Source organism: Furipterus horrens, unplaced genomic scaffold, assembly GCF_987537825.1.
Source record: "Furipterus horrens unplaced genomic scaffold, mFurHor1.1.pri manual_scaffold_6, whole genome shotgun sequence".
In the NCBI taxonomy this organism is placed as follows: domain Eukaryota; kingdom Metazoa; phylum Chordata; class Mammalia; order Chiroptera; family Furipteridae; genus Furipterus; species Furipterus horrens.
Window position 1 is genome coordinate 55,234,913 of NW_028327176.1, and position 22,504 is coordinate 55,257,416.

The 22,504-nt window shown below is 49.9% G+C and overlaps 4 protein-coding genes across 5 annotated transcripts; 1 reads left to right on the top strand and 3 right to left on the bottom strand.

Moving 5' to 3' along the window:
* The first annotated feature begins 45 nt into the window (after window positions 1-45).
* Window positions 46-2,801, top strand: WBP1 (WW domain binding protein 1). Of its 2 annotated transcripts, XM_090281561.1 has the most exons (5): window positions 46-622; window positions 946-1,047; window positions 1,553-1,655; window positions 1,782-1,958; window positions 2,132-2,801. In XM_090281561.1, the coding sequence occupies exons 1-5, from the start codon at window positions 221-223 to the stop codon at window positions 2,590-2,592; spliced, it is 1,245 nt and encodes a 414-aa protein (XP_090137687.1). In that variant the 5' UTR covers window positions 46-220; the 3' UTR covers window positions 2,593-2,801. The 2 variants fall into 2 exon arrangements, with proteins under 2 accessions (XP_090137687.1, XP_090137688.1); XM_090281562.1 differs by lacking the exon at window positions 946-1,047 and having other exon boundaries at window positions 51-622.
* A 149-nt stretch (window positions 2,802-2,950) lies between these two features.
* On the bottom strand, window positions 2,951-6,709 carry MOGS (mannosyl-oligosaccharide glucosidase). The gene is made up of 4 exons (XM_090281548.1): window positions 6,222-6,709; window positions 5,811-6,037; window positions 5,133-5,329; window positions 2,951-4,896 (listed from the first exon to the last, which is right to left on the bottom strand). The coding sequence occupies exons 1-4, from the start codon at window positions 6,571-6,573 to the stop codon at window positions 3,153-3,155; spliced, it is 2,520 nt and encodes an 839-aa protein (XP_090137674.1). The 5' UTR covers window positions 6,574-6,709; the 3' UTR covers window positions 2,951-3,152.
* Window positions 6,710-11,178: 4,469 nt separating this feature from the next.
* On the bottom strand, window positions 11,179-15,171 carry MRPL53 (mitochondrial ribosomal protein L53). The gene is made up of 4 exons (XM_090281573.1): window positions 15,001-15,171; window positions 14,788-14,900; window positions 14,549-14,688; window positions 11,179-12,642 (listed from the first exon to the last, which is right to left on the bottom strand). The coding sequence occupies exons 1-3, from the start codon at window positions 15,090-15,092 to the stop codon at window positions 14,555-14,557; spliced, it is 339 nt and encodes a 112-aa protein (XP_090137699.1). The 5' UTR covers window positions 15,093-15,171; the 3' UTR covers window positions 11,179-12,642; window positions 14,549-14,554.
* A 116-nt stretch (window positions 15,172-15,287) lies between these two features.
* On the bottom strand, window positions 15,288-22,412 carry CCDC142 (coiled-coil domain containing 142). Its single transcript, XM_090281572.1, has 9 exons — window positions 21,292-22,412; window positions 20,911-20,997; window positions 20,674-20,820; window positions 20,410-20,540; window positions 20,222-20,335; window positions 17,236-17,350; window positions 16,840-17,017; window positions 16,518-16,717; window positions 15,288-16,377 (listed from the first exon to the last, which is right to left on the bottom strand). Exons 1-9 carry the CDS (start codon window positions 22,352-22,354, stop codon window positions 16,130-16,132), a joined length of 2,283 nt encoding a protein of 760 aa, XP_090137698.1. The 5' UTR covers window positions 22,355-22,412; the 3' UTR covers window positions 15,288-16,129.
* Between the last annotated feature and the right edge of the window lie 92 nt (window positions 22,413-22,504).

Below are 22,504 nucleotides of genomic sequence, written 5' to 3' on the forward strand. Positions count from 1 at the left end.
ACATACATCTTACGCCCATTGGAGCTTTCGTTGACTGACGCCTGGAAAACGTCCACCAGACTCTGGCAGACTTGGGACCCCGCCTCTTCCAAGTAGATTACCTGGCGTTGTCGGGCATTTGGCGTAATCCCCGGAAACAGGGCTCAAGCCAATCAGCGGGAAGTTTGCTCTTCTAGGTGGCCGCTCATTGGTTGACAACTTGAAGCCTGTTCTGTTTTACATGTTGGCTATCGTCGCTGCCAGTCAAGGCCGTGGGTCGAACCTTACTCCACTCTGTCTGGGAGAGTGGGAGAGGCGTTGCTGTGGATTGGTCACCGGGAGAAACCTCCAGTGTTTTCCTGTTGGCCCATTCTCTGAGGGCGACACTGATTGGCTGGACGGCAACCTGGGTCCTAGTTGGCAGAACTCTCCCGGATGGGAGCTCTGGCCTTCGACTGATGGCGGCGGCGAAGTTCTGCAGGGCAGGGACCATGGCGGTAGCAGCAGAGATGGCAGGGGCGGGGCGGCTGGCGATAGAGGAGGCTGTAGTCTTCAAGGGGCTGTAGGTGGAGGCATGGCTCGGGACAGCAGCGGGAACGGCAGCGAAGAGGCCTGGGGGGCACTTCGAGTGCCGCAACAGCAGGTATCCCAACAGCTCCAAAAGCATATCACGACTGCCATCTATTTCCTTTTCCCCTTCCCTGTCCCTTCCATTTGGGGGGTAGGGAGGAACTCACGGAGCCAAAGGTATTGTGACGTTCCTAAATATGTCCCTTCCACTCTGTTTAAACTTTATAACGTAGATGGAGTAGTTTTTGCCTGCAGCCTCATAGACCCATCCCAAGGCAGCAGTGGGAGCTTGCAGTGGTTCTCCAGTGAACAGAGGCTTAGTGAGGTTCCAGGGAGGCTCCCTCTGTCTTGCAATAGTTATTTGTGATTTTTTTTGTGTGCCTATTGTCACAACAGAGTCCGGCAGCGTCTCCTCTTGAGGGAGCAATTTGGAGAAGAGCTGGAACCCAGACTTGCGCCCTGGATGCCATCCTTTATCATCCACAGCAATCCCATCTGGTTGGGAGCACTGTTCTGGGCCTCACACGCCCCTGCTCTACCCTAGGAAGTCTGAGACCCAGGGTTGAAAAGATCCACCTTGGGGGTTTGGAGTGGCAGACCATGGGGATGATGAAAGCATCTTAGTTTCGGAAAAACCCTTAACCCATTGTCTGAGACTTTGAGATAGCTCATACTGTCTTCTGGCTTCTGCCAAAACACTTCAATAGAATGTGCTATATACCCTGGGGGTCAGCTTATATGCAGAGCTGAAATCTGCCTCTGTGTATTGTCCACATTTTCATCTTGTTCTCTAGACTGATTGTTGCTATTCCAAATCCTCTTCCATGTTGACTGCCCTTCAGACATTTGAACACTCCTCTCAGTGTCACTCTTCCCCCTCCCCATAGATCTGCGCTTGGTTCACAGGGTGGGTTTGTGGATGTGCATGTAGGGTCTGAGGATTGGGGTAGACAGTTTCTTGGCCTGGAATCTCCCTTGGTTCTAAGTGCCTCCTTGCTCCCAGCTTCAAGAGCTTTGCCCAGGAGTGAACAACCAGCCCTACCTCTGTGAGAGTGGTCACTGCTGCGGAGAGACTGGCTGCTGCACCTACTACTATGAGCTCTGGTGTGAGTCTCCAAGGGGGCTCTTCTCGGGTCCTTCTGTCCAGCCTCCCTTGGACCTCAGAATTTTTGCCTTCAAGGACCCTTCTCTGCATGGGTGGTATCTAAGACTCTCCCTTTTCACTCCTGCAGGGTTCTGGCTGCTCTGGACTGTCCTCATCCTCTTTAGCTGCTGTTGCGCATTCCGTCATCGACGAGCTAAACTCCGGTTGCAGCAGCAGCAGCGGCAGCGTGAGATCAACTTGTTGGCCTACCATGGGGTCTGCCATGGGGCTGCCCCTGTTGCTACCAGTTCACTGCTTGATCTTCGTGAGTGACTTGAGGCTCTGGGCTCACTACCAGTGGCCCCTCCCAAATGAGGACCCTGAATCATCCCCACATTCTGTTTTCAGACATTTCAAAGCACACTTTTCCCTAATAGTAAAGAGTCTACCACCTCATCCCTGGTTGCATTCAACCAACCATGCCATTCTTTCCTGCAGGCCTCCTCAGCGCCTTCAAACCCCCAGCCTATGAGGATGTGGTTCACCGCCCAGGCACACCACCACCTCCTTACACTGCGGTCCCAGGCTGCCCCTTGACTGCTTCCAGGGAATGTACCTGCTGCACCTCCACTTCTAGCTGCCCTGCCCACTGTGAGGGAACAAATGTGGACGGTGTTTCCTCCCACCAGAGTGCCCCCTCTGATCAGGAGGGTGAGCCTGGGGCAGGGGTGAGCCCTACCCCCACACACCCCTCCTGCTGCTATCGCCACCTGACTGGTGACTCTGGTATCGAGCTCTGCCCTTGTCCTGACTCCAGCAAGTGCGAGCCGGTCAAGGAGGTTAGGGCTAGTGCCACCAGGCCAGATCTGGGGGACCATTCCCCTTGTGCACTGCCTGTAGGTCCCATAACCCAAGTTTCTTCTGTGGGACTGGCTTCCAGTGAAGGGGACATCCCATAAGCAGTTTTAGGAGGGTGGGTGGGTTACTTGCCTATTAGAAATAGCCCCCGTCCCAACTCCTTGAGTTCTCTTTGGCCTCTCCCTGCCCTCCTGGAACCTGCCTGAAAGGGCTTGAGTCCTGAGGAAAGGGACCATGTTTGGGGGACTGTGCTAGCTCTACCCCCAGACATACATGGGAGCCTTTGATCTCATTAAAGAGATGTGAACTAGCTGCTTGTGGACTTGGGTGGACTAGTGCTCAGCTCACTTCATTACACTTGACCTGACTGGCCATTTTTCCCACCTTTTCTGAAAACAACAGCCCTAAGGCCTGGACTGAACTAAGACGTCTTGGTGAGGCAAAGCTGGCAAAAACAAGTTTGACACGGGTTTCCAATTTATTTAGAAAAATAGACTCTGAATTCACATTCACCCCAGGGTTGTGTGGGATGATAGTAAGGAGACACCTGAGAAGAGGGTTTGAAGCACTGGTATCTGAGGGCTAGGGGCAGAAGGTAGAGACCTGGTGCCTCTAGTCCAGGGTGGCCCAAGGGGCCTAGCTCCCCTCTCACCCTCTCCCTTCAGTAGTCTTCTGCCATGGCCAGTAGGACAAGGCTGGTCCAACCCTGGAAGGGGCGGCAGCCCATGCCCCGCCCATCCTGGTCACTATACCGCTCCCACAGGAACCCTGTGGCCTGGTACTGCCGCAACACATTGCCCACCACATTGGCACGGAGCTCACTGTGGAGCTTGGCAGCCTGGGCTTGGTGGGGACCCTCCAGGTGCCCATAGTGGTGGAGAGCCCCTAGAGCCAGGTAGTTGACATTGAGCCACACAGCACCCCGCCAGTAGGGAGGATCATGCTCTGAATTGCGCTGGCCATAAAAGGCGCTAGAGGCTGCAAGGGAGCGCAAACCAAAGGGACTCCAGAGATGGCGACTGTCAGCTAGAATATCCAGCAGTGGCCCAAGGCGGGATGAGTGGGGGTCAAGTAGCCTCAGCAGCAAGGGAAACAGACTGACATAGCCCAAGGCATCCACATATTGCAATCGGGGGTGGGGCCGGCCAACCACTCGCATCAGCCCATGAGGGGGCTGTGGCTTCAGCTGCACTGCTTTTGTGTGGTTCCCAAAGTCTGCAAAGATACCTAGCTCTGGGGCCCAGTGTAGCTCATCCAGGATCTCCTCTGCCCCCAGTGAGGCAGCCAGTGGGCCCAGCTCTGCCGCTGCCTCAGCCTCTCCCAGCTGCTCTGCTAGCTGCACAAGCACACGGGCACCCAGTGCCACCCAGCATCGCAGGTCCAGGTGCCGCTCAGTGGCTGAAGGGTGTGAAGCACGGGGATAGTCATCCAGCCCTGAAGGCAGTGTCTTGGGGTTCAGTAGGGTAGGCAAGGCTGGGTCCCGACCCCGCCAGCGGTAAGATAGTGGTACTGGCCCTGCCTGGCTCTGATGGAGCCAGGAGAACCAGGCACGCAGGCGAGGAAAGGCCCTGCGGAGAAAAGCTAAGTTGGCAGGATCACCACCCTCTAGCATGTGGGCTACAGGTAAAAGCAGGGTTGGGGGGTTGGCATGGGCTACCCGTTGTACCAGGAATTCTGGGGGTACCCGGGCTCGGGCCTCATCCCCCAGCACCTGCTCCCGCCCAATCCAGCCATCAGCATTGAGTAGCCCCAGCCAGTGGCCTAGGGCCTCCCGGGTAAGGCGGGGGTCCCACCGCTGGATCACTAGCTGGTGAAAGCCCTCATCCCAAAGGAAGCCTCGTGGGAAGAAAGACCGGGAGGGTACTGCTGTGAAAAGAGGGACAGGTGGAAAGAGGGCTGGGGCCACTTTCTGCTCAGATCCTTCATCCTTCATGTCTGGCAACACAAGACCCTGTCCATAGAAGTAGCCGATCCCACCAAGGAGGCCGCTGAGGGCAGCCTGACCCAAAGATTGCTCCTCAGGACTCAGGCCCTTCTCCTGCAACTGGAAGGTTTTCTCAAAGCGTTCTCGAAAGACGTTAGCATGGGTCTCCAGGGTGTGGGTCAGCAGGCTGCCTGACAGCTGCCCCAAGACTTGGTTTCGTCCTGCCTGGGCACTGCCTGATTCAAACACCAGCTCTATAGAAAAGGGGACTCTCAGTGTCACCTGTTGTACCAAGAATTGCCCTTGCCCCTGTCCTTGCCCAGTTGGGCTTCTGTCCTCCCACTTCAGAGACCCCGGCAAGCCAAGGTAGCGATCAGGGGAGGCCCCTGGAGGCCGATGCTGAAACCAGCTATTTAGGCGACTCTTCACCATCTCGGTCAGCAAGGGAAGTCCTGGGTTGGAAGACCAGAAGACATTGTAGCTTGAAGGAAAAACACAAATAGGAAATATTATTCAGGAGGAAGTGGAAGGAATTATAGAGAGAAATATGAGGTGACCAGGAGTCCTGATGGGAAGGTCCCGGCAATGTAGGGGACATGGAGCCTGGTGAGAAGGGATATAACTGGTGGAAAGTGGGTAGAGTGGAGAAGATAGAAATCAGGCTAAGACAGCATCCATACCACCCCTACCAACACCACACGTTCTTCCCCCAATTACCTGCCATACTTGGGAGCGGTATCGCCTGGACTGGTTGGTGCCAGAAGAGTGAAACGGAAGTCACCAAGTTCACTGGAATGCCCACTAATGAACTTCAACTGCCCCTTAGCTCCAACCTCTGGCACTAGGACTTCCTTGCCATCTGTCACCACATAGAAGAACAGGGACAACAAAGGGAGGGAAGAGGTACCTGAATCCTAGATGACCAAAGAGGACAAAAAAACATAGCATTAGATTGACATTCTCTTGAGAATCAGATTTAGTGAGGAAAGGGGCACCAGGTAGGAGCAACATGAGAAACTATATCTGGCAGTGTTGGGGGTCACTGAGGCTAAGCACCCAGTGGGATGAGAGAAAGATCCTTGCACAGAGTTCTCTGGGAAATAAAAGTATTTCTGTGCCATGTATTATGCTAAGAACTCTACATATTATTTCCTTTAATTCTTACAATCCTGTGATTTAGGTGCTATTTTTATCTCCATTTTACAGAAAAGTAAAATGAGGCTTAGAGATAGTAAATAGAGCTGGTCATAGAGGCAACTGTGGAAGGCAGGGAGTCAGATTCAAACCAGGCAGCCAAAATCAGCGTTCCTGCTGTTACTCCATACTGCATTTGCTGGCAGCAAAGGAAGGGTGGAGGAAGTCTGGGCTGGGGAAAGGATGTCCTGAGACCCTGACCTGAGGCTCTACAGTCACTCTCCAGGTCCAGTCGCCTCCGTGCTGACCCCCAGGTCTCTTGACGAATTCAGTGGTGAGCCTTAAGGCCCCATCCTGGATGTGTTGCCGCCCGAAGGAGAGACCGTCGTGAAACTCCCAGCCATAGGGGCCCACGCTGTCCCCCTGTTCACACGTGTGCCTGAGCTTAGGGGTCCCTGAAGCGGCGCCTTGCTGTGCCCACATTAATCCTGGGGGTAAAATGGCCACGTAAGTCGAAGACAGAGCAGGGATCCTGTCCCTCTGGGTCTACAAGAACTTCAGGGTCATCCCTCTTTATAACTCTCCTGATCCACTCCTCCCCACCCTACTCTGGCGTGAAGCTGGGGTGCCCTTATTAAGACTTCGCCTGTTTGACCACTGGGGCCCGGTTACCGGTGAGGAGGGGCTGCGGGCTTCGGGTCTTCATGCCGAAGTAGACGTGTGGGCGGTAGGTGCCCCAGAAGAGGTCCGGAGCCATAGCGGGACTAGAAGAGTCGGGAGGCAGCGCCGGGGGCGCGGAGTGCAACGTGACCGCCCGCCGTGCACGGTGCCACGCTAGCAGCCAGCTTCCCGACAGGGTCAGGGCCAGAGGCAGGACCACGATGACCAGAACTGCTCCCCCAACCGTGCCATGGGCCACTCCATTCCGCCTTTCCCGTCGCGCAAGGCCGCCCCGAGCCACCCCCTCCGCCGTCCGCCCTCCATTTGTCGGTGCTCCCCGACGCCGCCGCTCGCCCCGAGCCATCCCGGCACGGAGGTGGGCGTCACGGGAGCTCCGAGAGGCGGCAAAGGAGCCAGGGTCCTGCCTCGACTCTCCAGCTCCAGTGCACTGCCCAGGCGGGCCACGGCCCGCTGGCGCCTCCTGCTACGCTTCCGCATCTCGCCGGAAGTCCCGCCCCACCCCAGCCACGTCAGGTTAAGTCCCCTATCCCGGAATCGGCTTCCATGCGTGGTACAGGGCTCGTCCGCCGGGTTAGTTCCCATGGGCTGCGTCCAATGGGTCAGCGTTTAGCATTTATTTAGTGTCCTCGGGGAGTCCATAGATTAGTAGAGAAAGAACAATCTCACATTAGGCTCTTTTAAATATATTTAAGTATTTTTCGGCAGCCGTCCGTCTCGAGAGACGATGGTGTAGCTTCTTAAGAGTCTATCTGCACCCCCGAGAATGGCTGTGCAGTCTGACTCAGGAGTGACACGGTATCTGTCTCCTCCCGTGTTGAATCGACATCTTGCGATGACGCTGGAGTGTCCTCTCCAGTGAAGCTGAAGCTACAGAGCCTGGGCAGAGTGATATGGAGGGTCTGCTGTTGCCCATGCAGCAGACCCCCCCTCTCTTCGCAGCTGAAGGGTCCAAGGGAAGGACGGAGTCAATACAGCTTGGCTTCAGGTGCGCCGCAGGAGTTGCCGGTGTTGACTACAACGTCAAACCGCCTTAGGGACTCCGGCTCCGGATTTTCTGTCAGGGTTTACTCCCTTAGCCTTTCCCCTGAAGAGGTATGCCGCAAGGTAGCGGAGGTTTTTTGGAGTCAGAGTTTTCCTTCTCTGATGTACCCTGACTGGAAGATCGAACCAGCGACACTTAGCTCGCAGGCCGACGCTCAATCCACTGAGCCAAACCAGCCAGGGTGAATATTTAAGTATATATATATATGATATTTACCCAAGATACCATCCCGAGTGATTTAAAATTAACACTGCCCCCACTGTAGCAGAACAGAGTTTGTCCACCCGGCGCTAGCAGAGCTAAACACTAAAGATCGAGATTTACAGTGGAGAAATACTGGCTGTTTTATTGATTAATGGCTCCATCCTGGAGAACTGGGAAGTTATCAGTCAAAAATCCGAACACCCCACTGGCATGGCGGGTAGGTTACAGATTATGTAGAGCAAAATCACAAGACACGGTGGGTTAGGGGTTCCGGGTCCTGTCGGGAGTTTATGGGTGGGTGAGCCAGGAGTAATGAATCATTACTTCAGGTCTTGAGGATAGTTCTGAGGTGTTTTCGCCTCCCTGGATCTAGTTTCATGGGAAAGTAATGGGGGGTGCTCCATATGTAAGAAACAAGGAAATAGTAACTCCAAACCAGTAAAAAAATCATGAGTAACAAAGGACAGATGTAATTAAAAGGTTTTAAGGGCAAATGTAATTAGAGAATCTCTGAAAAGGAAGTTGACAGCATTAGCATATTTACAAATCACAAAAGGGGCATTTATTTTTTAAAATATATCTTATTAATTATGCTGTTACAGTTATCCCAATTTCTTTTCCCTCTGCTCCCCTCCACCTGGTGGCCCCCCTCCCCCCAGCTGTCCCCCCTTTTAGCCCATGCCCATTGGTTCTGCATATAGTTCTTCTCAACCTCTTCCTGTCTACTCCACTCCCTTCTACTATGTTTCTTAATTCCTGTACCATATCCCTCCCTTGCCCCCTCCCCCCTCCCCGCTGACCTCCCCCAATATGTTCCCCATACCTATAGTTCTTTTTCCACTCTCGTTGCCTATTTAGTTTGCCTAAGTTTCGATTCCCTAGCTTCTGTTGTTGGTTCTTGTGATGCAGTTTTCATTTTAGTGTTCATAGTTTTAATCCTCCTTCTTCTAAACCAGTCCCTTTAACATCTCATATAATAGTGGTTTGGATCTAATGAACTTCTTCAGTTTTACTTTGTCCTGGAAGCACTTTCTCTACCCTTCTATTATGAATGACAATTTTGCTGGATAATCGTGGCTGTAGGTTTTTGCTTTTCATTACTTTGAATATTTCTTGCCAGTCCCTTTTTGCCTGCAGGGTCTCCTTTGAGAAATCAGCTGATAGTCTTAAGTGGGACCCCTTTGTACATGATTCTTTTCTTCTCTCTTGTTGCTTTTAAGATTCTCTATCTTTAATTTTTGACAATTTGATTATAATGTGTCTCGGAGTGGTTCTCCCTGGGTCCAGTTTTTCTGGAACTCTCTGTGCTTCCTGGACCTGTAATTCTATTTCCTTCCCCAAGTTCAGGAAGTTCTGCTTCATTATTTTTTCACATAATTTTTCACTTTCTAGTTCTTCGTCTTCACTCCCTGGCAGTCCTATTATTCGAACATTCATTTGCTTATAGCTGTCCCAGAGGTTTTTCAGCCTCTCCTCACTTTCCTTACTTTTTGTTTCCTCTATCTGCACTGGTTGACTGTTCCTTCCCTATGTTCCAGTTTGTTGATTTGACCTCTGGATTTTATTTCCTCACCACTTGTCTCATATGTGTTTTCGTTTGTTTCAGTATGAGTAGCTTTCATTCCTTCCCTGTCTTGTTCCATATCTTTTGTTAATTCTGTAAGCCACTTTATAACTATAGCTCTGAACTGAGCCTCAGAAAAGTTTTCTATTTGTTCGTCTGTCAGGTCTCACATCTGCTGCCTGGTGAGCTGCGTCACCAGAATTTCAATCCTTGTCTGCTTCATTCTGACAGACTTGAGTTTAGCTTTGCTTCCTGGGCAGGCTGTAGGGGGTGGAGTCCCATTCACTCGTCACTACCCGGCGACCGGTTGTGATCAGCAACCTTTTTTGCCGCACTGTGGTGCTTTGTGTGGGGTCAGGGGTCCAAGATGGATTCCTGCCGTTACTCTCTGCTGAGAGACTGGGATCTGTCCCCCTGCCCTTTGGGCCTCACCGTCCGAGGCAGTGGGGGTGGGGGGGCTGCCTTTCCCAGTGTTGGAATCACAAGCTGTGGGGTCTCGACTGCAGCCAGGATTGCTCCCCTGGCGTTTCTCACAGTCCCGCCGCTATGCCCGCAGCTACCACAGATAGGACTGTGGTTTCTCGCCCCTCCTACCCGTCCGGACTAGCACCACTGGTTTATAACTTCATACGTTGTGCTTCCATGTAGTTTTATTTTCTGAAATATCTGGTTATCTTTTGTTTTGAGGTAGCTGTATTCCTTCTTAGTTGTAGAGGGAGACAGAGCATGTCAGTCTAAGCCTCCATCTTGGCCGGAAGTCACAAAAGGGGAATTTAGATAAATCGCGTTAGATTGTAACTCCAGAGTATCCAGCATGGAGAAATGGGGAAGGAAAGGAAGAGGGAGGGGAACTTTAGATGCGTTAAGGATAAAAGCAGCCAGTTCCCTCTTTTGACACGCACATTCTCCTTGCTGAGGGTGCACCCGACTCTGCAGACTTGTGAATAAACGCCTCACTTTGCTGCTCAAGTCCTGTGTCCCAGTTTTTATTGTGATCCTTTCTCACACATATTTGGGCCCAAGAACTGACACAACTTAGATCAAGATGTTATATAGCCTGCCAGAGGACCAGACCATATGACCATGTCATTTGGGCTGTCTTTTGCTGCCGATGGGCGGGGACTCGCTGATAATAGGGGAAAGGTTGGGTCTCTGAAAGGAGATAACAGTAGTCCCTCTCTGTATCGCGGTTCACTTATCGAAGCCTCACTGTATCTTGGGATTTTAAAAAATATTATATTTAATTATCACGGATTTTTCGCTATATCACGGGATTTTGCGGTAGTGTATACGTATGTTGTTAAAGTTACGTAGGTTTAAGTGTAGAACATAAGCAGTGTTTATAAAAGTGTGGAAAAGGTTAATAAAGGAGTAGAAAAGGTTAATAAGGGACTGGGAATGGTTTATAAGTGCGTGGGAAGGGTTTATAAAGCCTTAAAATATATATAAATACTAAAATAAATGTAAGGTTCCTACTAGGCGGATTTTCACCTATCGCTGGGGGCCTAGAACGTAAGACCCGTGATAAGTGAGGGAATACTACAGTTTGATCTCTAGGGCTATGATTTAAACCTCAATTTAATCAGTCATAAGGACTTTTGGTTTCACCAGCATGCCCCAATCTGGTGGCTGAAAACTGGTTTAGAAAGTTCAAGTAATTTGGCCCTTGTCAGAGACAGGAAGTGGCTAGCTTGGAACCCAGGTGTATCTGAATCAAACTGGATAATTTTGCCCACTTTCCTAGTGAAATGGAGGGTGCTGGAGTGGACCCAAGGGAAAGCCTGAGCTCTGTTGCAGCAGTCTTTCAGGAACTGTGACTTTATACATCTTATATTCACTCAGACTTGGATTCCTTATCAAGATGAATCCTAACAGGACCATAATGGTGGTGCATGAATTTAGAGAATGGTTATTTATTTACTTTCTTTTCTACAACCCAGGAAGCAAAGAAGTTTAAGGAAAGGATCACTTAAGTCCAGATTAGGGAAGGCTTTAGGAAGGAGCACCTTAATTTGACCTAGAAGAGTCAACATTTGATAGTGGTTCAGAATGCAACTTAGATTCAGTTAAATTTATTTGTAACCAACAGCTTGTTAAAATCTCCTGGAGCTGACTGGAAAAAGAGGCTGACAACTCTATCATTACACTGAGTTTATTAATGGAATTTATATATGAGGTGCATCTTGGGTGGCAGCAAGACATGAAATATCCTTCATTACACTTGGCAGGCCCTAAAGGATGTGACCCACCCCAGATAAAGGGAAAATGCCTTGTCTGGAGCTGGGCAACAGTGTATTCAGTTCCGGGAACTGGCATGCCTGGGACACAGGGGACAGAGCCATCAGTCTCTGGGGGATTTTGGGGAAGTAATCTGTTTTGACCAGGATCTAGCTGGACAGGGCCACTGATCACTCATGGAAGTCTCATCTCCACAAAAGATATTTTCATAAAGTACAAATCCCTATCATCTTTTAAAAACCCTACTCCACACCTTTATGCTATAAGGTTGATGCAAAAATAATGTCCGGTTTTTGAGGTCTATTTTAAAAATGAAAAAGCTCATTATGAAAATATTTATTCAACATAACCTCCTTTGCTTTCTAGAACCTCATTCCTTCTGTCAACTAGCTTATAAATGCCATGCTTGTAAAATTCTTCAGGTTTTGAAGCAAAATATAAATCCAACTGATTTTCAACCTCTTCTCTTGATGTCAACCTAAGACCATCAAAATGGTTCTGTAGTCCCTGAAACAAGTGATAATCAGAAAAAGCAAGGTCAGGAGAATATGGAGGATAAAGCAGTATTTCCCAACCAAGCTCTTTCAAGAAATTTTTGGTGAGTCGAGCTGTGTGAGAACGAGAATTATCGTGATAGAAGATGACACCATTTCTGTTGACTAAGGAGGGTTGCTTTTGGTTCAAAGCTGCTTTCAAACAATGAAGTTGTTCACAGTAAGGATTAGCAGTAACTGTTTGATTGTTGTCTAAGTTCGTAATGGACAATTCCTTCCATTATCCCACCATACGCTCAACATGATCTTCTTTGGGTGAAGTCCTCCTCTTGGTTGTTGAACTCTTCCTCCTCGACTGATCCACGATCAGTGGCATTTAACATTATGGTAAAGGATCCACTTCTCAGCACCTGTAACAAGTCTACCTAAAAATGGTGCCTGAAGGTGTTGCAAAAGGTGATTCGTGTGCAACCCATTTTCCAACCAATGAAACCTTTCCAGTCCTTTTCAGTTGGTGTAGCACGGTTGTATGGGCTAGGTTAAATTGTTCTGCAAGTTCCCCTCTTAGAGGTAATGGTGGGGTTTTCTGGGACACCAGCTTCCAACACTTTGGAATCAAGTTTTTTTGGACGACCCTCTTTTGGCTTGTTTTTCAAACTGAAATCCCCACTTCGAAAATGGGAAAACTACCTCCTGCAACTTCTTTCAGTCACTGCATCATCCCCATAAGCATTCTGAATAGACTTTGCTGCTGTGCTTGCATTGGCACCTTTATGAAACTCATAGAGTAAAACATTTCTAATGTGGTCTTTAGATGAGATGAACATGGGTGCAAATATTGTGGATGATTATGAACAATACTCTGATAATCTGAAAAAATAAGGTGTAAATTAGTCACTGTGACATCAAAAAATTATAAGAGGCACAAATTTAATAAATACTACCTAAAACTTTCTTTTAAAAAAGTCAGACATTACTTTTGCACCAATCTGATACTCTAGCTATTATCACACCTCCTTTCCTAACTCATTATATATAAATTACTTTGTGCTGCATATCCACATGCTATTTCTCTGTAATCTGATTTCTGGCCCCAACCTGCACTGGTACTTATTGCTCGTTCAACAATCACCTTCTAACCAAACCCAATGTTCACTCCTGTCATTCTTGCTACCATTGCACCTGGTCCACATCTCTATTGTGGCACTTATTACATACCTGAGTTTTATTATTCATCTTTGTGTCTTGGTACTAATGAAAGTTATAGGGACAAGGTAGATGCTAAATATTTGTAAATTCAACAAATGTTTATTGCACACACTGTATTAGGCACTATGCAAGGTGCTGGGGACAGAAAACAGCCCCAACCTCAAGTTCATGTTTACAGCAATGTTTGTGCCATCTCCATTTTACAAGTGAGGTGTGGTTAAGTCTGGCCAAAGGTAATAGCCAATTCACCACAGAGCTGGGGAATTCAAATCTAGGTTGTAACTTTGCAGCATAAACTTCTTGTGTATTACAGGAGTCTAAGTCACTGCGTTGGCTTAGACTCTTGGTGAGCCATGAATGAGTTCTGCCCCAACGTCCTATCCTTAACAGCTCTGCTCACCTCCTCTAAACTAATGCCTATGGCTTTTTTCAAATAGTCGATCCACCTCTTACTTAGTCTTCCTCTTTTCCTGCTGCCTTCTATTTTCCCCAGCATTAATGTCTTTTCCAAAGAACCCTGCATTCTAATGGTGTACACAAAGTAGAACAATAAGGTTTCTTACATTACACATCTCATTCCCAGTAATGTTTTATGTACTTAACAGATATCAATTCATTTAATCTTCTCAACAGTCTTACAAGGTAGATACTATTACCCCCACTTTACAAATGAAAAAAGAAGCACTGAGAGACTAAGTAATTTTTCCAAAGATACAGCAACCTCAGGCATTCTGGATCTTTACTACATTATACTGCCTCGTGGTAGTTTCCTTTTGTTAGAGGAGGAGGGAAAAAAGAGCCCTTTGAAGATAGCACCCTTTTAGGCATAGCAGTGTAGTAATGCTGTAGGAGTCATGGGAAATGTATTTGACAAAGCACCCAGCCGGCAATGTCTAAAGAGCCTTGATGGCCTAGCTGAGCATTCTGAAGTTCTCTAAACCAATGGCTAGAAACTATCTTTTCCTATAACGTACATTGAAAAACAAAAACAAAAAACTCTATTGCAACCAAGTATGCAGACACAGCATACAACCTGACTATAGCACAGAAGTTGAGATTATACCCAAACAAACACAGGGTTTAACCTAAGACAGTAGTTCAAGTTATGTCAAGAAGATGAGCTGCCCCCAAAACAGAAAAAAAATAAGAAGCTCAACTTCATGGGAAAGAGAAAAGGAAGAAATGTTCTACAGAAAGTGAACTAAAAGTGGCAAGTGCTACTGAGATGGAAAGATGAGGACTGAGGAAACAGCACTAGATTTAGCTAATAAGAGTAAGAGGTATCTTGAGTGAGTGGTCAGGAAACCAAATTCAAAACGGTTAAGCAGTGAGTGATGGTTAAGAGACTGAAATAAACTCGTTTGTCCAGACCCCTCCCAGATTCATTCTTGTCCTAGAAGCATCGGTTAGATTTGTAGTCACAGGGGTTTTTTTTGTTTGTTTGTTTTGTTTTTGTGATGTGGGGCTCTCTGGGCCCTCATGATAGTGATTTTAGTGATTAAGTCAAACTTATCTTGGATAGTGTCCTAGTAAGTCCCAGGCTAAAATATGCTTGTTGATCTCTTACACGCTGTCAATGCCCAGCACCAGCTCCAGGGCTGTCCTCACTTCCCGCCGCGGCTCTGGCCTGGATGTGGGAGGCGAACGCTGTGAGCATTTCTTGGGCGGTGAGGTGGGCACCGCGCATAATCAGGCGATGCCCGTCTCCTGGGGAAAAAACCGAACAAATCAGGTACAAGGACAACGGTGTCGAGGGGACGCGGGCTGCCTACCGCCCCTCTCACCCGATTCCCCAACCATGCCCACCGAAAAGCACGTCCACGCAGGGCTCGGAGCCGTCGTGCCTCACATCCGCAATCACTAAGCACTTAAAGTTGGTGGAACGGACCTTCTCGCTGCTCACCGCCTGGAGGAAGGTCCTGCAGTGGGAAGGCGGCATGAACGCCAGGCCGAGGGTGGTGGGCCCCGCGGCCGGCGGGAAGTGCACCCCTTTCTGTTCCCACTCCCTTCCCCTCCTACCGTGTTGACTCCACGTTCTTCTCGAAAGGGCAGAATTGAACCCGAACCTCTTTGACAGCCCGGAGCCCGAGCCGAGCCAAAGCTGCCGCCATAGTAACCTCCGCCCCGGAAGCACTCGCCCAACAGACGTGTAGTCAGTAAAGGAAGTTGTGCGTTGCCGCGCCGCCGCAGGCCCCGCCTCCCGGCTTCCGCTGAGTACGCCCTTGCAGCCGCACTGAAACTGTGGGTCCCGGTTCCCTAGCGCGAGACCCGGAGGCAGGCGGGGGTGGAGAGGTGGTTTCGGCACAGGGCATACATAGAGTGACCCAAAGTAAGCCATCAGCAAATACTACCTATCATTCATATCCCTGTTGTATCACAGGAAGGGCAATAAAGTGTAAAAGCTGCTTGCACGTGGCTCCGATAACAAGTTCGTATTCTGCTGCCGAAATCCACTTACTTGCCCTGTTATGCCAGATCTAGGTTAACGTCATTTTGAGTGCTGGTCCCTTCCAAGGAAGACACCATAATCAGGACAATGATTATGCCCCTACCAGGGAGTAAACCCCACTCAGGTGAAGGTAACTGAAAATTAAACACGTTGAACTCTTGAGTAACCAAAGCTTAAACGTGAAGACCCTACAGCCCAATATGCTTCAATGGCTGAAAGTAGTAACGGGGAGAAAAGTACAGGATAATACAACCCTTGGGACTGATGCAGCTGTAGAAATGACTATTTAACCTCTGGTGTTTATCCTGGTTCTGGGGACTTAAGATGAAGTGGTATCTAGGCCCTGTGCTTTCTATTGCTTTCTCTCTCCCTTTCCTCTGGGCTCCAACCCTCCCTATAACCCTCCTTTCAGTGTCTAGCCCTGAGATATCTTTACTGATGGGGAATTAGGCCTGAGCCTCCAGAGATGCTGACCTCCAGGTTCCAGGCTGGGGTTTTGCCATTTACTCTGGATTGCAGGTACCGGAGTGATTTTGGATTCTTAGCTTGTAAGTCCAGGCTCTGTGTAGTTTGTGATTCTTAGTTATGCTTTTGTCCAAGCTCCCAATTGTAGGTTTCTTTAACATGAAGTTCCAAATTGTCTGGGCTTTCCTGACCAGAAATGCAAAACGCTAACTTTCTGGCTGCTGATCAGGCTCCTTAGGATTCAGGACTGGTCCCCAGGCAGGAAAAAAAAGGCCATTGCCAACTAGGGCGGCCCTGGTGCTGCCTCAGGGCAAGCCAGGCCTGCTGATTTCCCACCAGGTAAGCCTGGGGGCTAGGTACCCCAACCCGCAGCTGAGCTGTTTGAGCTGGAGGTGCTCCAGGCCGAAGAGGGGGATCCAAGTTCTCCAGGCTGTTGAGGCTGCTGCTGGGCAGTTCCAAGGTCTGGACCTCATTACATGCACCTGGTAAGGCAGGAGTGGAAGGCAAGTGGCTGCCTGGGGGTGGCTGAAGCCAGATCAATTGTGAACATGGGGGATAGGGAACTTAAAGTAGTGAGCTAGGGCCAAAAAGAGCCTGGAGTTGAGAAGGGGAAGTGACTCACAGCAACAGGGAGGCCTTCTGTGGACTTGAGTCTTGGGCAGGGGCTGCTGCAATAGACACAGCAGGGCCCCATCCAGCCGCTGGAAGATGTTGAGCATGAGCAGACTCTGGCGAATTTCAGGGGACAGGCCCCACCGCTGGTCTTCCAGCAACTCCCAGACCACTCCGAAATCTCGTCTGAGCTGCAGTGCCCCCTGCAGGCTGAAGACCGAGGTACAATGTGGTTACCTGACCCTCTGATCTCCCTAAATTGCTCTGCCCCACCTATCCCCTCCTTTTCCCGTTCTTTTCATCCCCCCGCCACTACCAACTTTCCTCTTCACCTGAATCGAATCCTGTGGGTGAGGATGTGGTCAAGCCAGGCACCCAGGATGGCTGTCAACGCCTGGCCAAGGACAGGGGACTGTGCTGGGGGTGGCAACCCCTGCAATCCTCGCAACACAGGCTCCAGTACAGTGTGGACGACCAACCCAGCATACTCACTAGGAAAGTTGGGGAGTTCTGGAGTGACAGAAGAGAAAGGACAGGATATAAGGCTACTGAGACCACTGACACCTAATGGAGTGATTGGGGGGAGAGTAGGATTTCCAGTGTGTGTGTGTGTAGCGGTGGGGGCATGGGAGGTGAGGGCAAGGATGAAGAGGAGTGGAGCTAGGAACTGGAACGCTCAGGGTACTCTTACCCTTGGGAACCTGGAGAAATCTGGAATGAGGAGTTACCAAGACAGAGATGATGTCGCCAGTACCGACCCCGTGGCATGTAAAGTTCGAAGCCCCGTGTAGCTTGTTTATGACATTCTTGAAAAAAGAGACTTAGTGACTCTTCAGGCAGAAGCTGTGGGGATAAGGAGAAAGTAAAAGGGGCTTATCTGTTAGGGACTTGTCAAGTTCTGTGGCTTTTCTAAATCTGAAGTGTTTAATCTGGCATCCATAAAACCCAAGAAGAGAATTGTATACAAAGTTGTTTTGGGCTTGGGCATTTTCTGAGGAGAGATGCTATCGCTTTTATTGGGTTTTTCAAAAGGTCTGGACCCAGAAAAGATTATGGACAATTGCCCTAGGATTATCCTGCTCTCCCTAACTTGGTTCAGAGGATGGAAGTCCTCCAGGTTAGTTTTCTTCTATAGGAAACTTAATAGGAAAAGAAACACCCTCACCATGACCAGTGTTCAAAAGCAAATGCTAGGGAAAGGTTGAGGAAAGGGGAACTGTACAATCTTATGGCTATCATATACAAAAAGGAAGGCAGGATCTGTGTGTAGATCAGGAGCAATGACTATACTTTGAGATTCAGGAACCTTTGGGATGTCCTTACATCTTACACTGAGTATTCTGACAGCCCACTTGCATTTCTCCAGAGCAGTGTAACCCGTAAAGCAAGAAAAATTACATGTGCTAGTTTGGTTTCTTTGGTTTGACAGGTTTTGTTTTTGGAGAAGACAGCAGAAAAAGGGGGGGGGTGTCCCTAGAGCCCATCTTGGAGAAGAAGGACCTCAATAAATGGGGTATGTAGTGGCAGGTCTGTAAAGAAAAGGTGCCTAAATGCCAGCAAGCCTGAAGAGAGGAAGGGGCCTGGGGGCCAGACATGGGTGTGAGAGTAAAGCCCGTGTGGTACCTGGTACATATCCTGGCAATAGCCTCTCTAAATCTAAACTCTCTCTCTTTCCTGAAAATCAGAATCCCCTCCTTCCTCTGTCAACTGGTACTGGTAAGGAACCTCTGCACTCAATACTCAGGAAATGCAAGGCCACATGATGAGACAGTCTTTCTCTCTGGGACATTACAGTCCAGCTGGGGAGAAAACTCACAACACTGGATTCTTTTTCATCCCAGTGCTGTACGTAGTGGCATGCCCAGAGCAGATGCCTGACAGTGCAATCACCAGGCAGAGGAGGAAGGTATCAGAGTGCTTTGCACAGTATTTGTTTTCCACAATGGGCACACTGTCCCTGTTCCTTTTGCTCTGTTCTCATCACAACTACCAAGAGCTAGGTTCTCCTGATGTTATATCTCCCTCCCACCCTTCCATCTTGACCACTACAGCTGGATCAAACTCCACCACCGCCTTCACTGTTCCCCTCCGGTTCTCACAGTGAGTCCCCATCACTCATGAGATAAAGCTTCAAATCTGTGGACTAGTGTTCAGTGTCTTCCACCTGCTAACTCCTCCACAGTCCCTCTCCCCCACCCCAAACGTGCGCACACTACACACAAAGGGTACTTCTGCTTTGGTCAGGCTATCTCCCCATGACTCCCCCAAGAAATTGTGAACTTCCCACCTCCAGTAACTCCTGCCATTTCTCTGAGGCTGCCAAGCCACCAGCTTGAGCCATAGGCTTTGTATGGAGCGTCTGTCACCACACGCCCACTATGATCCTCCCTCCTCAGAGTTCCCACGGCCATCACTACTCATGAGGAGCCTGCTTTGGGGGCGTGTTGAGTTGAAGAAGGCAGCAGGAAATCGAGGTGGAAATGCTCAACAGGCAGATGCAGATGGTGGATTAGGGCTAAACTGGGGTAGGAGTGGGGGGTCCACAGCACCACGGCACTGTGAGTAGTAGGAATGCAGAGAAAAGGAGCAGAGGGACAAGGACTGAACTCTACAGCTATGACCTTATTCAGGGCAAAGAGGAGAAATCTGAGTAGGAAGAGAGAACAAAAAACAGAAATCATCCATAGTAGGAATAGATAATGTGCAAAATGGGGAAAACTTAAAATGGAAGTACACCAGTTTTATTCATAAATTTAGAAGAAAATAAGAAATGTTAGAAGAAATAACCAAGAATGGATGAAAGTTATCTCTGTGGAACAGGAATCAGAGGTAGGAGTGAGGGGCAGTTAAAGTGCTTTTTTTTTTTTTTTTTTTCCATTGGAAGCCTTCTAAAATTATATTCTCTTTCTTTTAAAAAAAAATTTAATCCTTTCCCAAGGACATCTTTTCATTGCTTTTAGAGAGAGGGAAAGGAGGGAGGGAGAGAGAAAAATCAATGTGAGAGAAACATTTGACTGGTTGCCTTCCATACACACCCCTACTGGGGATTGAAACCGCAACCTAGATAAGTGCCCTGACCAGGAATGGAACACGCAATCTTTTGGTGTATGTGACACCACTCCAACCAACTGAGCCACACTAGCCAGGGCTATATTTTATTTCACTTTTAAACCTATGGACATTTAATAAAAATACAAATTACATGTTTAAGAACAAGGAGAAACAGTATTAAAACCTAGTAAATAAAAGGATTCAGTTATTTATCTTGCTTTTTCTCTGCAAAATAGACCTCAGAGACACCAAATAATGAGGGCAAGTTTCACTTTATAGGAGTAATCCAAATAATAAATAAAAATAGAATTGGACTATCACCACTTTGCACCCCCTAATGAAATCATGGATCTAGACAGTGATCATCAGTGGCTGTTATGACAAAATGGTGGAGGGGGAGTGGAATATATAGATGAAACGAAATTGACCATGAACTGATCATTGTTAAAGCCTCTGTGTTACATATATGGGGATCCATTATACTCTTCTCTCTACTTTTGTATATGTTTGAAAATTTCCATAATAAAAAACAGAACAAAAAATGAACAAAGCAAAAAAGATAAATTTAGCAGAAACTCCAAGAAGATTCCAAGTCACTGAGATGTTCTGTGCCTCCTCCCCAGCTCCAAAGCTGGTCACTGTCAAGGTCCCTGCTCTCCTTACCTGCATCTGTATTGTCAGCTTCTGGATTTCCAGACCCAACTGCTGCTCCACCTCCAGGACCAAGCATTCCTCTGAGGCCAGGCTAGACAGAGCTTCTGCCTCATGTAATAGAGGCTTAGGCAGAAACAGGGAGTGAGTCAGCCTGAGCCCAGCCTAGGCTGCTCCCCTCCCCATCCCTAGCTACTTACAGGTAAGTCCTTCTGGATCAGGAGCAGGAAGGAATCTGGGGCCCACGCTGCCAGATGCTGCTGAGCTCTGCCCCAAAACCAGAGCAAGGTTGTCTGCAAGGTGCAGAGCCCCAGGGCAAGGGGTGCAGGACCTGGGGAGGGGAGGGACAAGTACCTAAGGACTCATGGAGCACCTTTGGGAAGAAACAGGTTTCAGAACAGAGCAAAAGAAAAAGGAGATATCCTCAACTGTTCTGTTTCCCCAACCCCAGCCTCTTGTCTCACCTGGAGGCTGACAGAGGAGCACCTCTGACCTGGGCTCTTGAAGGGCATCCAAGAGAGGAGGGAAGAGCTGTTGTATAAGTTCAGTGGTATGAGAGGATGAAGAAAGGCTGCTTTGATCACCAGCAGATCCCAAGGCTTGGCAGAAAACTGAGGATGAGGGGATGTGGTTGGATGAGGAAGGGCCAACTAGGGTTTGTGTCACTCCTGGTGCCCCTTCCAGTGTCCCTTCCTTCTCACCTTGGTCCCAGCTCCGGATAAGAGACTGATGAAATAGGCTGTGACACAAAGAAGCCAGCTCCTTCTCACACTCCGGAGGCAGGAACGCTAGTGGAAGAAATGACTCTGGAGCCTGCAAAGGAGGCCTCAGTTTTCTACAACAACTACCCACTTGGTGATGGGAGAAGTGAGGAGGCATCCCTCAAGTCTCAAGATGGGTGGTAAGCAAGACTTTGCCTTTAGAGCTCAGAAGCTATAGCCTGAACCCTGGGGTGGGTGTGGGACAAGGGTGTTCATTCTAAAGGGTCTGCTTTTGTAGTCCAGCCGGCAGGTGAGTGAGGTGACTAGGGAGAAGAAAGGGACTCCAGCCTCCCCAGACACCCTCCCAAGCCCACCACTCACCCTGATCCAGTGCCTGACTCAGCTGTTCTGCCGCTGCCCTAGGGTCCTTCCAGGGTCCTAGACTTAGGTCCAGACTCTGAGCACAGGCTGCCCATAGCAGGGTCCAGTAGTGGCTCCACAGTGTCCCAACTCCTCCAGTTCCCAGTCCACTGCTGGCTGAACCTGCCACGCCCCCCATCGGGCCCAGGAGCACCGACAGCAGCTCCCGCTCCTCACACCACCACCTTCGGAGCTGACCCCGCAAGCCCAGTCCCCTGAGCGCCTCGTTCAGCCGACCTGCCACCTGGCAACCCCGCTGCCCCGTCAGGAGGCAGAGCACATGGGCTGGCGGGAAAGGGCGCGCTGCCCCTGGGAGATGGCTTAAGGCTTTTCTCTGCAGCTGATAGTAGGTGGGAAGCGCCAGCAGCAGGTCGGCCAGTTGGGATGACAGGCCGGGGCTGGCGGGCGCTCGGCCTAGAGCGCGAAGCTGCATCTCGATAACAGCATCCAGACGCTGGGCAGCGAGTCCAACGGGGCGCGCCAGGAGTAGCGGTTCGGAAGGCTCCCGTAGGCTGGTTCGCAGGACCGCCTTTTGCGAAAGCTGCGGCAGCAGGTCGCTGCACAGCTGAGGCAAGGGGCCGGGGTACGGCGCGCCGGGACTCAGCATCCTCAGGAAGCGCACGGCTGCCCATAGGTGGCGGGCGAAGTCCCGGGCTTGGAGAAGCTGCTCCCGCTCGCGATGCAGCCGCAGCAACATGGCCCGGAGACGTTGCAGCGCGGGAGGGATAGGCTTGCCGGCGGCAAGCTTCTGCTTCGGGTCTGCAGCGCCAACTTCATGGTGCTCTCCCGTGTCCAGCGGCGACGCCCACCACAGCTGCCCTATCGGAGCTCCGCTGGGCCGTGGGTCCAAGCAGGGGATGCTCCTGGCAACCGGCGGCCCAGGCGAGCCACGAATGTCACCGCCGCAAGCGGCAGCCGGCCTTCTGTCCCACTGCTCCTCTCCACCGGCCCCGGCTAGCGCCCACAACGGCGGCACGGGAGCGAGCGGAGGAAGGACCCCAACTGAGCGGGATGCCTTGGCCATGGGTCGGTGTTCCACAACGAACCTAACTACAGTATTCCCCCTGGCCTGCACCGCCGGACGCTCGCCGTGGCCTGGACTCCGCCCCCCAAGAGCCGTCATTTCTGGCCCGGAAGCCGCCAGGATCGTCCTGAACTCTCTCGTGCTCTGTAG

Bases quoted from the DNA above. Each gene is read 5' to 3' on its own strand.
- WBP1 (XM_090281561.1), top strand. From the start codon at position 221: ATGTTGGCTATCGTCGCTGCCAGTCAAGGCCGTGGGTCGAACCTTACT. The intron at 623-945 runs GTATCCCAACAG...TTGTCACAACAG, and splicing joins TTCGAGTGCCGCAACAGCAG to AGTCCGGCAGCGTCTCCTCT. The intron at 1,656-1,781 runs GTGAGTCTCCAA...TCACTCCTGCAG, and splicing joins CTACTACTATGAGCTCTGGT to GGTTCTGGCTGCTCTGGACT.
- CCDC142 (XM_090281572.1), bottom strand. From the start codon at position 22,354: ATGGCCAAGGCATCCCGCTCAGTTGGGGTCCTTCCTCCGCTCGCTCCC. The intron at 20,998-21,291 runs GTGAGTGGTGGG...TTCTTCCACTAG, and splicing joins GAGTCAGGCACTGGATCAGG to CGTTCCTGCCTCCGGAGTGT. The intron at 17,018-17,235 runs GTAACTCCTCAT...CTGTCACTCCAG, and splicing joins GCGACATCATCTCTGTCTTG to AACTCCCCAACTTTCCTAGT.
- MRPL53 (XM_090281573.1), bottom strand. From the start codon at position 15,092: ATGGCGGCAGCTTTGGCTCGGCTCGGGCTCCGGGCTGTCAAAGAGGTT. The intron at 14,901-15,000 runs GTAGGAGGGGAA...TTCCCACTGCAG, and splicing joins AAGAACGTGGAGTCAACACG to GACCTTCCTCCAGGCGGTGA. The intron at 14,689-14,787 runs GTGGGCATGGTT...TTTTTTCCCCAG, and splicing joins CTGCGTGGACGTGCTTTTCG to GAGACGGGCATCGCCTGATT.
- MOGS (XM_090281548.1), bottom strand. From the start codon at position 6,573: ATGGCTCGGGGCGAGCGGCGGCGTCGGGGAGCACCGACAAATGGAGGG. The intron at 5,330-5,810 runs GTCAGGGTCTCA...TTGGTCATCTAG, and splicing joins GAGTGACTGTAGAGCCTCAG to GATTCAGGTACCTCTTCCCT. The intron at 4,897-5,132 runs GTAATTGGGGGA...TTTTCCTTCAAG, and splicing joins ACCGCTCCCAAGTATGGCAG to CTACAATGTCTTCTGGTCTT.